This window comes from Salmo salar, chromosome ssa12 (assembly GCF_905237065.1).
Source record: "Salmo salar chromosome ssa12, Ssal_v3.1, whole genome shotgun sequence".
Taxonomy (NCBI): Eukaryota; Metazoa; Chordata; class Actinopteri; order Salmoniformes; family Salmonidae; genus Salmo; species Salmo salar.
Window position 1 is genome coordinate 67,777,776 of NC_059453.1, and position 16,275 is coordinate 67,794,050.

Here is a 16,275-nt window from a genome sequence, read left to right on the forward strand (position 1 = left end):
TGCTACAGCCCTATATCTATCCTACCCTGCCTCTCTAAAGTCTTCGAAAGCCAAGTCAACATACAGATTACCGACCATTTCGAATCCCACCGCACCTTCTCCGCTATGCAATCTGGTTTCAGAGCTGGTCATGGGTGTACCTCAGCCACGCTCAAGGTCCTACACGATATCTTAACTGCCATCGATAAGAAACAATACTGTGCAGCCGTATTCATTGAGCTGGCCAAGGCTTTCGACTCTGTCAATCACCACAGCCTCATCGGCAGACTCAACAGCCTTGGTTTCTCAAATGATTGCCTCGCCTGGTTCACCAACTACTTCTCTGATAGAGTTCAGTGTGTCAAATCGGTGAGCCTGTTGTCCGGGCCTCTGGCAGTCTATGGGGGTGCCACAGGGTTCAATTCTTGGGCCGACTCTTTTCTCTGTATACATCAATGATGTCGCTCCTGCTGCTGGTGAGTCTCTGATCCACCTCTAAGCATTCAACACCATTCTGTATACTTCTGTCCCTTCTTTGGACACTGTGTTAACTACCCTCCAGACGAGCTTCAATGCCATACAACTCTCCTTCCGTGGCCTCCAACTCCTCTTAAATACAAGTAAAACTAAATGCATGCTCTTCAACCGATCGCTGCCCGCAACCTGCCCGCCCGTCCAGCATCACTACTCTGGACGGCTCTGACTTAGAATATGTGGACAACTACAAATACCTAGGTGTCTGGTTAGACTGTAAACTCTCCTTCCAGACTCACATCAAACATCTCCAATCCAAAGTTAAATCTAGAATTGGCTTCCTATTTCGCAACAAAGCATCTTTCACTCATGCTGCCAAACATACCCTCGTAAAACTGACCATCCTACCGATCCTCGACTTCGGTGATGTCATTTACAAAATAGCCTCCAATACCCTACTCAATAAATTGGATGCAGTCTATCACAGTGCCATCCGTTTTGTCACCAAAGCCCCATTTACTACCCACCACTGCGACCTGTACGCTCTCGTTGGCTGGCCCTCGCTTCATACTCGTCGCCAATCCCACTGGCTCCAGGTCATCTCCAAGACCCTGCTAGGTAAAGTTCCCCCTTATCTCAGCTTGCTGGTCATCATAGTAGCACCCACCTGTAGCACACGCTCCAGCAGGTATATCTCTCTGGTCACCCCCAAAGCCAATTCCTCCTTCGGCCGCCTCTCCTTCCAGTTCTCTGCTGCCAATGACCGGAATGAACTACAAAAATCTCTGAAACTGGAAACACTTATCTCCCTCACTAGCTTTAAGCACCAGCTGTCAGAGCAGCTCACAGATTACTGCACCTGTACATAGCCCATCTATAATTTAGCCCAAACAACTACCACTTCCCCTACTGTATTTATTTATTTATTTTGCTCCTTTCCACCCCATTATTTATATTTCTACTTTGCTTCTTCTTCCACTGCAAATCTACCATTCCAGTGTTTTACTTGCTATATTGTATTTACTTCGCCACCATGGCCTTTTTTGTCTTTACCTCCCTTATCTCACCTCATTTGCTCACTTTGTATATGACTTATTTTTCTACTATATTATTGACTGTATGTTTGTTTTACTCCATGTGTAACTATGTGTTGTTGTATGTGTCAAACTGCTTGCTTTATCTTGGCCAGGTCGCAATTGTAAATGATAACTTGTTCTCAACTTGGCTGCCTGGTTAAATAATGGTGAAATAAAATAAATAAATACAAATTCTGGATGTATGATAATGTCATACATTGCATTTCATATTATATTTATTTCAGTGGCACAACCTACTTCACTACAGTTTCTAACATTGCAATGTTGTCGAAATGTTGCAGAAAGGAAATAGTCATATAGAGCAAATATTGTCAGCACATGCATCCATGTAAAATACATATCTGCAACATTATGTTGACGTAGGTGATCACATGACCTCAATCTCGCGATTTTTGAAGATGTGAGGAGTCAGAAGCTGAAAACATGGCAAATGAACACGGACAGAAGTGGGACCGATGCCTAGCTGATAGCGCTTTGAAGATAGGTAAATATCGATATTTCATAAATGCATTTATTAAGAAATTGATTCCAAACAGAGTACAACCTAAAATGCGGAGTGTAAGCCGGGGACCAGGTGCATGAGCTTAGCAAGGCCACCTGTCTACGTATAGTGTGGGCCATACCCGATGAGGTCCATTGACAATTTAAACCAAAATCCCCATCAACATAGGGCTTTTTTTTGTATGGTTTGTTGTAATTATATTTCAGGCAATTGTGTCGAAGAAACGGACCAAAACATTTGCGCGCTCACGTCCTATATTTTTGTATTATTCTGCGACCAGTCCAGGAAACACATTGTGCCCTTCACGCCGTCAGTTACGGGTTTGAGTCAACTTTTCAATGACATTAACTATTAGTCCTATAACATGCTGTAAAATGTTGCTTACATTGATATAAAATCAAAGAAATACGGAAACTGGCATATGACATTGAGTCCTCTAGTCTTAATAGGGTAATATGATTAACTGCACCGTTAAACTATCCCGTAATGATGCACATGAAATGCATGCTCAAAGCATAGGACAGCATTACACATTGTGACATGACATATAGCTACATAAAGCATCAGTGACATTTGTCGGGTTTAGAATTTCTGCACGTGACATTAACTTAGAACATTTTAATCATGCATGTTTCATCAACACATGTTTAAAGTGTTTCATCCCCTACACGATCCAGCAACTGTAATAGTAAAGTAACTTTATGATTAAGTAGATTAGGGAAAGATGGTATAGTGCAACTGGGCTATACCGTCTTTGCTGACGTTTCTGTAAAGTGTAACAATTTCCATTAAAAGTAAGTTAAGGAAGTATACATTACACATCATATAAATATGTAAATGGACTTGATAAGGTGATCTAGAGGCGAAAGAAATCCACACCAATTTAGGCGAGGTGCTGGCTAGCGGAGTAGAACACTTAAAATGTAAAGGAGAGTCGCACACTCTAGGAGCTCAGATGCAATAATTTAATAACCTAATTACCAACGTTTCGACAGACGAGCTGTCTTCATCAGGGTATAATGACAAACACTGCAGGGTGACTCGTTTTATATAGTGTCAAAGGACACACACAGGTGTCTGTAATCATGGCTGGGTGTGGCCTGATATCGTTGGTTAATTCTCAGATTTTTAAATTGTATTTATTTATTTTACCTTTATTTAACCAGGTAAGCTAGTTGAGAACAAGTTCTCATTTACAATTGCGACCTGGCCAAGATAAAGCAAAGCAGTGCGACACAAACAACACAGAGTTACACATGGAATAAACAAGCGTACAGTCAATAACACAATAGAAAAAAATTGTCTATATACAGTGTGTGCAAATGGCGTGAGGAGGTACGGCAATAAATAGGCCATAGTAGCGAAGTAATTACAATTTAGAAGATTAACACTGGAGTGATAAATGAGCAGATGATGATGTGCAAGTAGAGATATTGGTGTGCAAAGAGCAGAAAAGTAGATAAAAACAATAGGGGGATGAGGTAGGTAGATTGGGTGGGCTATTTACAGATGGACTATGTACAGCTGCAGCGATCGGTTAGCTGCTCAGATAGCTGATGTTTAAAGTTAGTGAGGAAAATATAAGTCTTCAGCTTCAGCGATTTTGCAATTCGTTCCAGTCACTGGCAGCAGAGAACTGGAAACAAAGGCGGCCAAATCAGGTGTTGGCTTTGGGGATGACCAGTGAGATATACCTGCTGGAACGTGTGCTACAGGTGGGTGTTGTTATCGTGACCAGTGAGCTGAGATAAGGCGGAGCGTTACCTAGCATAGACTTATAGATGACCTGGAGCCAGTGGGTCTGGCGATGAATATGTAGCGAGGGCCAGCCGACTAGAGCATACAGGTCGCAGTGGTGGGTGGTATAAGGGCCTTTGGTAACAAAACGGATGGCACTGTGATAGACTGCATCCAGTTTGCTGACTAGAGTATTGGAAGCTATTTTGTAGATGACTTCACCGAAGTCGAGGATCGGTAGGATAGTCAGTAGGGTAAGTTTGGCGGCGTGAGTGAAGGAGGCTCTGTTATATAAAAATAACATACCAAAAACATGAATGGATAGCATATGATCATAGATACAATTTGGGTACATAGGCCTACAAACATTTTCAATAGCAAAATCACAAGAATGTCTTCAGATCAAAGTCTATGTTGAGACCGAAAGGAGCAATGGTCTTTAAATTAAAGATCCAGTCAGCCTCTCATTTAACAATAAATTGTTGAGGTCACCCCCTCCTAGGGAGTGTGACATGTTCGATGCCAATATAACGTAGGGACGAAATCGAGGGGTTTGCTTCCAATAAGTGGGCCGCAACTTAGTAAGTCGAGTTTTTGCACCTAATGGTGCTAATATGCTCCGAGATTCGTAATTTTAATTCGCCCTTTGTTTTACCCCGCGTCATTTTTACCGCAAGGACAAGTTATAAGATAAATAACTGCCTTAGTGGAGCACATGACAACACCTTTGATTGGGATCTGTTTCCCTGTTTGGGGTGTTTTAAAGGATCTACATTTAGAAGTGCCATTGCATTGAGCACAGCCATTAATTACACTTGTAGTTTCCATCCAGTAGGGGCGCAAATAAACGTTGTGCAGGGATATCTTGGGGTGGTAAATCAGAGTTTACCAATTGATCTCTGAGATAACATAAAGGTGATAACACAATGTCAGCAATGCAGTGTGAAGTTGGTGTCCAATATCCATAATAAAGGAATATTGTCTAAGAACATGACACACAACATTCTGATCTAGAACCAATGATATTCCTGCACCCTTACAAATATTTTGGGAAATTGTCTATGAAAGTAGTTTTGCTTAAAGACTTATTTGAATTATAATCTTTCGTACAGAGGTATTTGGTTTTGGAATGTTTGCTAGCTTTGGAGCAACTAGCCATGAGGACTGCCAAACTTAATATTTTCCTTGTTTTTAGATTTACTGTATTCCCCGAAAAGGTATGTGGGTTGACAACAGCTGGGTTTACAATAATCCACACTTATAGTGTGAAGAGGCCAAAGGTTGTGAAATCACGTTGCCCCCAGCAGGGAGCCTGTAATAGCCAGCCTATCAGGACAGACAGGAAAGCTGCTGCACAGTAAGAGGGGAACAACAGAAGAGAAGAATGATGGATGCACAGTCAGGAGAGAAAGGAGGACGAAGGAAAGGTAAAGATATCAGAGGGAGTCAAGCTGTGGTTGTATCGAGGTTCATAATAGTAATTTGGCCAGCTCCACTGCTTTTGGAGAGAGAGAGAGAGAGAGAGAGAGAGAGAGAGAGAGAGAGAGAGAGAGAGAGACTGTAAATCTTAAAGGCCCATTGCTGTCAAAAGTTTATTTTTTTTTTATATATACACTGCTCAAAAAAAAGAAAGGGAACACTTAAACAACACAATGTAACTCCAAGTCAATCACACTTCTGTGAAATCAAACTGTCCACTTAGGAAGCAACACTGATTGACAATAAATTGCACATGCCGTTGTGCAAATGGAATAGACAACAGGTGGAAATTATAGGCAATTAGCAAGACACCCCAATAAAGGAGTGGTTCTGCAGGTGGGGACCACAGACCACTTCTCAGTTCCTATGCTTCCTGGCTGATGTTTTGGTCACTTTTGAATGCTGGCGGTGCTTTCACTCTAGTGGTAGCATGAGACGGAGTCTACAACCCACACAAGTGGCTCAGGTAGTGCAGCTCATCCAGGATGGCACATCAATGCGAGCTGTGGCAAGAAGGTTTGTTGTGTCTGTCAGCGTAGTGTCCAGAGCATGGAGGCGCTACCAGGAGACAGGCCAGTACATCAGGAGACGTGGAGGAGGCCGTAGGAGGGCAACAACCCAGCAGCAGGACCGCTACCTCCGCCTTTGTGCAAGGGGGAGCAGGAGAAGCACTGCCAGAGCCCTGCAAAATGACCTCCAGCAGGCCACAAATGTGCATGTGTCTGCTCAAATGGTCAGAAACAGACTCCATGAGGGTGGTATGAGGGCCCGACGTCCACAGGTGGGGGTTGTGCTTACAGCCCAACACCGTGCAGGACGTTTGGCATTTGCCAGAGAACACCAAGATTGGCAAATTCGCCACTGGCGCCCTGTGCTCTTCACAGATGAAAGCAGGTTCACACTGAGCACGTGACAGACGTGACAGAGTCTGGAGACGCCATGGAGAACGTTCTGCTGCCTGCAACATCCTCCAGCATGACCGGTTTGGCGGTGGGTCAGTCATGGTGTGGGGTGGCATTTCTTTGGGGGGCCGCACAGCCCTCCATGTGCTCGCCAGAGGTTGCCTGACTGCCATTAGGTACCGAGATGAGATCCTCAGACCCCTTGTGAGACCATATGCTGGTGCGGTTGGCCCTGGGTTCCTCCTAATGCAAGACAATGCTAGACCTCATGTGGCTGGAGTGTGTCAGCAGTTCCTGCAAGAGGAAGGCATTGATGCTATGGACTGGCCCGCCCATTCCCCAGACCTGAATCCAATTGAGCACATCTGGGACATCATGTCTCGCTCCATCCACCAACGCCACGTTGCACCACAGACTGTCCAGGAGTTGACGGATGCTTTAGTCCAGGTCTGGGAGGAGATCCCTCAGGAGACCATCCGCCACCTCATCAGGAGCATGCCCAGGCATTGTAGGGAGGTCATACAGGCACGTGGAGGCCACACACACTACTGAGCCTCATTTTGACTTGTTTTAAGGACATTACATCAAAGTTGGATCAGCCTGTAGTGTGGTTTTCCACTTTAATTTTGAGTGTGACTCCAAATCCAGACCTCCATGGGTTGATAAATTGGATTTCCATTGATTATTTTTGTGTGATTTTGTTGTCAGCACATTCAACTATGTAAAGAAAAAAGTATTTAATAAGATTATTTCTTTCATTCAGATCTAGGATGTGTTGTTTAAGTGTTCCCTTTATTTTTTTGAGCAGTATATATTTCCACACTGTTGGGACTAATACTGTGAAATTGTGAAGATAATAATTCCTTTTTTAGTGTAAGAGCTGTTTGAAAAGACCGTCTACAATTTCAAACCCTGTTTTGGACGGATAGAGTTTTGGCTGGCCTGGTGTCATCACCTGGTGGTAAAGTAGTTTAATAGACCAATAAGAAAGTTCCAAACCTCTCTGCCAGTAACCGCTCGTTTTCAGTTTCCCCCTCCCCACTCAGACCACTCCCAGACAGTCCAAGCAACAATCACAGTAATGTACTTAATTGTTACCCAGAACTGATTTGATATTGTGGGATAAAAAAACGGCTGCATTGGACTTTAAAAAAACATTTTTTTTAGTTCAGACTGGAAAGCGAGGGGGGTGGGAAGAGGGGGGGGCAGCAGAGGTTGTAGAGGAGCTTGATGTGTCTGTCAGCAGCAATAAAGATGTCTCGGATGTTGTCCCTTTGTTTTTGTGGTCTTGTTTGACATTTGTAAGTTGTGTAATTGAGACGGAGGGAGCAGTGTCTGAGTGCTTTGGCAGCTGCGTATCGGTCATGCTGCATAGCTCTCTGAATCCAATTAAGAAGTGGAGGGGCCCAAACTGTTGTTTTTATGTATTTCTGTGCTGGCTGGCCCGGAGCTGGGTGGGGCGCTGCACACAGCGAGGTGAAGCTAAGCACACAAACACATTCTATCTCCTCAAATGCCCCCTCGGGTCCACACTTACACTCTGTCGTTGTGTCTTATTTGTGTCTTGTCTGTCCATCTCCCTGCTATGAAGATCACCTCACCTGGACCCTCTGCTTGACCTGACTGGACTCTCACTCTCCCTAACTTAAACGTCCCAGATCTGTAGATCACACTGCTAGTCCTCTATCTCACTTATCCCCGCCTCTCATCTCTCCTCCCCCTTCATGTCTTTCCTTTACAGCACTAGCTCCTCCTACCCCTTGACACATCTCTCTCACTCAATGACATTTTCTTTGCTCTCGTTTGCTCTTTATTTTTTTTATTTTTTTGTCTTAAATTTACTTTCACATGCTTTTCTTCATATTCCCCCTCTGTTTCTCTCTAATGAACAATGTCTGGCTGACAGGTGCTGTTTACTAGCTCTGGGGTCAGCGGCAATGTTGCCCCTCACCTCACCTCATTAGAGCAGACTAACTTCCAAGCACACCAGGGAATTCCATACCCGTGTGTATGTGTGCATTACCCCAATACTTAATCATAGGGTGTGCTGCAGACTTGTTTTTTTATTTCTATTCCTCTGTGGAGAGGTTTATGCACCTCCTTTCACCCCTTTTTTTTCTTTCTTTCCTCTCTCTCTCTCTCGCTGTCTCTCTGTAGCGACCGGCCTTGGCGTGGGGATTGTGTTCTCAGTCCTCTTCTTCAAACGTGAGTATTGCCTCAGACAGCAGAGAACAGTAATTGTAATAATAATGCTGTCCATGTGTTGATCTTTGTGGGAGTTATGGTTTGTTTCATATAAGTGAATTAATTGTCTGTCTCATCTCTAGGGCGCACTTGGCCAGTGGCATTTGGATCAGGTGTGGGGCTGGGCATGGGCTACTCCAACTGCCAGCAGGACTTCAGGTCACCTTACCAGCTCCATGGTCACAGGGTAAAGGTGAGCAAATCACACACGTCATGACCAAGGTCGATGCCATTAAGGTTGAAACACAGTATTCCAGCGTTTTTTCCCTCAACAATAATTGCACATAGTAAAATGACTGTTCTATTTAATCTCTTTCAGGAACAGTAGAAGACTGAGGAGAGTTGGCTGATGTAGAAGTTGTCTCGTCCTCATTATTTTGCTGCTTGTTTTTATTTTATTTTGCTGCTTGTCTCCCTGCCACCCAATGTAATTACTGTGTGAGTCTCACAGGGAAGTCGTGTGTGTATGTATATATATATATATATATAAGTAATGAATCATTTGACAGAGAATTCCTGATTTACTTCTGTCTTGTATCTGTGTGAATAAAGTTTGAATGCAAACAAAGAACATGTCTATTTTGAAATGAGTTTGGCAAGCTTTGTGTGTTAGAGAGCGGGAGGGAAAGGAAGAATGACAGTATTTTGTGTGTGAATGAGTAGGAGAGTTAAACTCCTGCTGTCCTGCTGCAGCCCTCAAGGAAAGAGGGGAAGCAGGGGAAAATGAGAGCTAAAGAAAATGAAGCAATGGATAAAATCTGGATGATGGGGAGGGTGTGGAACAAATATATTCCTAAATGTACAGAGAGAGGTTAGATAAATGTTTAGTGAGAGGGTTGTATACTACAGGTGAAGATGGGGTCAGGTGGTAAATGCAAAGTGTGGGGGAAACTATCTACTGTGTATTGCTACCATCTACCAATACAACATTGTATATTGCTACCTATCACTAAGATGAATAGTTTAAGTGGAGGAACTGTAGAACATGTTACACTGGTAAGAAGGATTGCAATACACTTTGTTCCAGGTACAGCTGCACCATGCAGACTGTCTTCATCTGGGAGTGTTTGGGAGCAGGACAATGGCAGAGTACCTGTGTGTGTGCTTGTATGTGTATGTTGGGAGTGTTGGCAGTGATTGTGTAGGTGGTGCATGGAGAAGGATCATGTTAGCTTGTGTCTTTTGTGAGCAATACTCTGTCTGTGTGTTCATTGGCAGTACTGATTGTGTCTGGGAGTATGTTTTGGGAGTGTGTTTGTCCAGCCCCCTGGTGCAGCAGAATTTGTGGAATGTTCTGGAATGCCAGTTCTGGACTGAAGCTCAGCCCTTATTACTAACAGGTGAGTTCCGCTCCGTGCACGTCTGAACACACATTCACACGTTCACTTCAAGGCACATATTTAAACACATGTTCATACGCATATGTACTGAAACTCACATGCTCACTCATAGGCTTAAACTATATACATTTCTTACAGCACACATCCAGATATGACCAGCCCCACATATACAATCTCAAACACTTATTTGCAACATAGAATACATTTCAAAATGACTTTCACATGTATCTCTCTCCATAGTAGATACAGTACATTATTCAACAGTGGTGGTGTGTGTGTGTGTGTGTGTGTGTGTGTGTGTGTGTGTGTGTGTGTGTGTGTGTGTGTCTATCACACACAGTACCTATCAACATTCAAGGGTTTTTATTTTTTCTACATTGTAGAATAATAGTGAATATATCGAAACTATGAAATAACACATATGGAATCATGTATTAACCCAAAAACTATTAAACAAATGTATATTTTAGATTCTTTAAAGTAGCCACCCTTTGCCTTGAGGACAGCTTTGCACACTCTTGGCATTCTCTCAACCAGCTTCACCTGGAATGCTTTTCCAACAGTCTTGAAGGAGTTCCCACATATGCTGAGCACTTGTTGGCTGCTTTTCCTTCACTCTGCGGTCCAACTCATCCCAAACCATCTCAATTGGGTTGAGGTCAGGTGATTGTGGAGGCCATTGTCCTGATGAAAAACAAATGATAGTCCCACTAAGCTCAAACCAGATGGGATGGCGTATCGCTGCAGAATGCTATGGTAGCCATGCTGGTTAAGTGTGCCTTGAATTCTAAATACATCACAGTGTCACCAGCAAAGCACCATCACACCACCTCCTCCATGCTTCACGGTGGGAACCACACATGCGGAGATCATCTGTTCACCTACTCTGCATCTCACAAAGACTTGGCGGTTGGAACCAAAAATCTCATTTGGACTTATTAGACCAAAGGACAGATTTCCACCGGTCTGTCTACTGCTTGTGTTTCTTGGCCCAAGCAAGTCTCTTCTTATTATTGGTGTCCTTTGGTAGTGGTTTCTTTGCAGCAAATCGACCACGAAGGCCTGATTCACTCAGTCTCCTCTGAACAGTTGATGTTGAGATGTGTCTGTTACTAACTCTAATTAACTTATCCTCTGCAGCAGAGGTAACTCTGGGACTTCCTTTCCTGTGGTGGTCCTCATGAGAGCCAGTTTCATCATAGTGCTTGATGGTTTTTGCGACTGCACTTTGAAACTTTCAAAGTTCTTGAAATTTTCCGGATTGACTGACCATGTCGTTTCTCTATGCTTATTTGAGCTGTTCTTGCCAAAATATGGACTTTTACCAAATAGGGCTATCTTCTATATACCCACCCCTACCTTGTCACGAAACAACTGATTGGCTCAAATGCATTAAGGAAAGAAATTCCATAAATTAACTTTTAACAAGGCACACCTGTTAACCTGTTATGGCTAGGGGGCAGTATTTTCACGGCTAGATAAAAAACATACCCGATTTAATCTGATTATTAGTCCTGCCCAGAAACTAGAATATGCATATAATTATTAGCTTTGGATAGAAAACACTCCAAAGTTTCTAAAACGGTTTGAATGGTGTCTGTGAGCATAACAGAACTCATTTGGCAGGCCAAAACGTGAGAAGATTCTGTACAGGAAGTACCCTGTCTGACCATTTCTTGAACTTCTTTGCCATCTCTATCCATTACAAAGGATCTCTGCTCTAACGTGACACTTTTTTTTGATATAAATATGAATATAAATATAAATATGAACTTGATTGAACAAAACATGCATGTATTGTATAACATAATGTCCTAGGTGTGTCATCTGATGAAGATCATCAAAGGTTAGTGCTGCATTTAGCTGTCTTCTGGGTTTTTGTGACATTATATGCTAGCTTGAAAAATGGGTGTCTGATTATTTCTGGCTGGGTACTCTGCTGACATAATCTAATGTTTCGCTTTCGCTGTAAAGCCTTTTTGAAATCGGACAGTGTGGTTAGATTAACGAGAGTCTTGTCTTTAAAATGCTGTGAAATAGTCATATGTTTGAAAAATGGAAGTTTTCGGATTTTAGAGGAATTTGTATTTCGCGCCACGCCCATCATTGGATATTGGAGCAGGTGTTCCGCTAGCGGAACGTCTAGATGTAAGAGGTTAATTGAAATGCATTCCAGGTGACTACCTCGTGAAGCTGGTTTAGAGAATGCCAAAAGTGTGCAAAGCTGTCATCAAGGCAAAGGGTGGCTACTTTGAAGAATCTAACAAACAAATCAAAATATATTTTAACACTTTTTTGATTACTACATGATTCCATATGTGTTATTTCATAGTTTTGATGTCTTCACTAACATTCTACAATGTAGAAGATAGTAAAAATAAAGAAAAACCCTTGAATGAGTAGGTGTGTCCAAACTTTTAACTGGTACTGTGTGTATATGTATGTGTGTTTTTTTTTATATATATAGAACATAAATATGAATGCAACATGTAAAGTGTTGGTCCCATGTTTCACTAGCTGAAATAAAAGATCCCAGAAATGTTCCATACACAACAAGCTTGTTTCTCAAATTTTGTGCACAAATTTGTTTACATCCCTGTTAGGGAGCATTTCCCCTTTGCCAAGATAATCCATCTACCTGACAGGTGTGACCTATCAAGAACCTGATTAAACCGCATGCTCATTACACAGGTGCACCTTGTGCTGTAGACAATAAAAGGCCACTCTAAAATGTGCTGTTTAGTCACACAACACAATGCCATAGATGTCGCAAGTTTTGAGGGAGCATATAATTGGCATGCTGACTGTAGGAATGTCAACCAGAGCTGTTGCCAGAGAATTTAATGTTCATTTCTCTATCATGTCTGTAATAAGGCCCTTTTGTGGGGAAAACTCATTCTGATTGGCCGGGCCTGTCTCCCCAGTGGGTGGGCCTATGCCCTTCCGTGCCCAGCCATGGCAGCACTCCTTCCTAGTCGTGAAATTCATAGATTAGGGCTTAACAAATGTATTTCAAATGACTGATGTACTTCTATGAGCTGTAACTCAGTAAAATCTTTGAAATTGTTGCATGTTGCGTTTATATTTTTGTTCAGTATATAAACAAACGTTCTTTCACACGAGCAAAGATAGACAGAGACACACTCTTACACACACATACAGTACATGTAAACACTCCTGCACGCATTCTGCAATGCATTAGTTACAAAGTAAGGAGTATATGTTGGCATCCTCTCAAAAACAGATTCCGCTATTTCACTCTTCCCCTGTCTATTAATATAGTATTTGTCTGCAAGAGTGCATGGGGGCTTATGGATACAATCAAAGTTGCACACTTGCAGAGGGGGAGGGAAGTGGGGATAGATTTCTGGGGCATAAGAGGGTACCTGTCTGTGCCTGTCTGACAGATTCTCCAGAACGACAATCATAATCACTATTAACCTTGCCACTAATCAGAGAACACAGAGCTGGTTCAGATATCATATGCAGGTTGGCGTTTATTATCAGTAGTCTTATCCTGGAGGCAGAACTGAACTATTTCCCCTTAGATAGGGCAGCTGCAAAGTCAAAATTACCTATATTGTAAAAATGTATGAATACAAAAATTATATTTTTGGTCATCATTTAAGGTTAGGATTAGGTTAAGTATTGTGGTTAAGGTTAGGATTTAGGTTTAAAATCAAATGTTATGACTTTATGGCTGTGCCAGCTAGTGACTGCTCAGCAGAGCTGCCTCCAGAACAAGATTCACGACAAAAAAACGCTAACCTGCATATCATATGCATGTCAGAATCATAATTACAACAATTTTTCCATCAGATGTGGTCTGTTCTGCAGCCAGAACTGACATGAGGGAGTGAGAGAGACAGAGCGCAGTGCCAGGGCAGCATGCACAGATTTTATTTGAGGAAAATAGAGTTCCATCACTGTAGTGGCTGTTGAAGACATTTCTGTTCATAGAGAGGCAAAATTCCTCCATTATACCAAATCCTAATGTGGAACAACCACTGGCAGTCTGGGACAGCACAGCTCATGAGTCATGATCTAAGGAGCGTCTGCTGGTTTTAATTTGTCTCTGGCACTTACTTCCTCAATAGATTTATTGGAAGGTCCATTCATTGTTGTCAAGGTATTAATCAGTGGCTTATTCAAAGATTGGGACAAAACCAACCTGAACAGTCTGGCCCTCAAGGACAGCATGCATGGCCTGCCTACTGTATCTACACTTCCACTCTGAGCCAGAGGGGGGTCTACTAATCTAACACAGATGGTCATATTGTTTTAAGATGGTCATACCATGGATCATTTAGCTGTTTGATTTTGAATTTTTGTACCCTTGTAGGTGTGTATATATATATATATATATATATATATATATATATAAATATATTTGATGAGACATTGAATTTGGCCTTACTGCTACTAGCCTATAGAAACACATTGAATGACACATTCATACATGGTAAATCAGATAGGCAATACAATAAATCAAAAGGAAGTGTGAACTGACACAAGTGATGCATTTGTCACTATTTGCAATATGTAGGGGTTCACAGTGAAGCTATTCTTAGATTAAATTTTTTTTTGACATTGTCAAATAACTCAAGCATAGATTGTTTACTTTTTTAAATTTGGCACACAGAAACTAGAGGCAATGAGTAACCTGGTAAACAAAAATGGCACCGACTGGCCTGTAGGTGGAGCTGTTAGAAGGGTCAAAGATCATACCACCAAGACATGCTAACCTCCCCTGTTATTGGTAAAGGTGAAAGGTTAGCATCTCTTGGGGGTTTGATCTTTGACCCTCTAACTTTCTCACTCATCTTTATTCACAATTAATTCAGGATTATCCATAATCATGGTAGCATCCACATTAATGTAGAAGTGCTCAGATACATATGCTAATATTATTTATAATAGTGACTCCAAAATGGCACTACATTATTTACCATTCAATTCTATTGGGCACAAAATAATCAAACACAATCAAAACGAACTGCAAATGCAACCAAGTTTATAGTCACAAGCTTGATGTAGTCATTGTGCAGTGGTGGAAAAAGTAACCAATTGTTATACTTAAGTAAAAGTAAAGATGTCACACCCTGATCTGTTTCACACCTGTCTTTGTGATTGTCACCACCCCCCTTCAGGTGTCGCCTATTTTCCCCATTATCCCCTGTGTATTTATACCTGTGTTCTCTGTTTGTTTGTTGCCAGTTCATTTGTTCATAGAACCTACCAGCGTTTGTTCCCCTGCTCCTGCCTGTTTCTTGCACCTGTTTGGTAGTCCATCCCGGTTTGACCGTTCTGCCTGCCCTCACCCTGAGCCTGCCTGCTGTTTTTGTACCTTACCCCACCTAACTGGATTATTGACCCTTGCCTGCCCTGACGCTGAGCCTGCCTGCCATTCTGGACCCTTTGCACCCTCTCTGGATCATTGACCCCTGCTTGCCTTTAACCTGTCGTTTGCCTGCCCCTGTTTAGAAATAAACTTTTGTTTCTTCAACACTGTCTGCATCTGGGTCATACCTAAAACGGGATTAAAGATACCTTAATAGAAAATGACAAATGTGAATGTCAGCCAGTAAAATAGTACTTGAGTAAAAGTCTATAAGTATTTGATTTTAAATATACTTAAGTATAAAAAGTAAATGTAATTGCTGAAATATACTTAAGTATCAAAAGTTAAAGTATAAATCATTTCAAATTCCTTATATCAAGCAAATCACACACCACCATTTTCTTGTTTTTTAATTTACGGCTAGCCAGGGGCACACTCCAACACTCAGACATCTGTACAAAGGAAGTCTTTGTGTTTAGTGAATTTGCCAGATCAGAGGCAGCTGGGATGTCCGTTTGATAAGTGTGTGAATTTGACAATGTAATGAGTACTTTTGGGTGTCAAGGAAAATGTACGGAGTAAAAAGTACATTATTTTCTTTAGAAATGTAGTGAAGTAAAAGTAGTCAAAAATATAAATAGTAAAGTAAACATACTGCAAAAAAACTACTTAAGAAGTACTTGAAAGTATTTTTACTTAAGTGTTTTACACCACTGCCATTGCATGCTAAGAATATGGGACCAAATACTAAACATTCTTCTACTTTATAAGAATCTGTAGGGGGGGGGGGGGCAATTTTTACCCCTACCCATTTGAGAGAGGAAAATATTACTTGTTGAACAAAATCTCTTTCTCTGAGCAATTGTATTAGTATAAATATTATTTACCAATTATTTTTTACATAAAATATAGCTCAGTATTTGAATTAATTATTTAATAAAGTAATTATTATCTTTATCAAGGGTGTCAATCATTTCGGACCCCACTGAATTAGTCTCTAATGAATTTGAGAATGAACAGTTGCTGCATTCAAAGTTACGCTGAAAATATTTCACAGATCTTAACATAATCCATTAGTCAAATTGACCCCAGAATTGGTATTTAAACTCAATACATTAAGTAATGACTTTAAGAATGATTACCAGCTGAAACTAATCTACCTACAGCACTAGACTAAACT

General features: G+C 41.6%; 1 protein-coding gene across 1 annotated transcript; it reads left to right on the top strand.

The window, feature by feature from the left end:
- Positions 1-1,911: 1,911 nt before the first annotated feature.
- On the top strand, positions 1,912-8,982 carry LOC106565650 (MICOS complex subunit MIC10). The gene is made up of 4 exons (XM_014132981.2): positions 1,912-2,034; positions 8,328-8,375; positions 8,498-8,607; positions 8,734-8,982. Exons 1-4 carry the CDS (start codon positions 1,974-1,976, stop codon positions 8,740-8,742), a joined length of 228 nt encoding a protein of 75 aa, XP_013988456.2. The 5' UTR covers positions 1,912-1,973; the 3' UTR covers positions 8,743-8,982.
- The last annotated feature ends 7,293 nt before the right edge of the window (positions 8,983-16,275 follow it).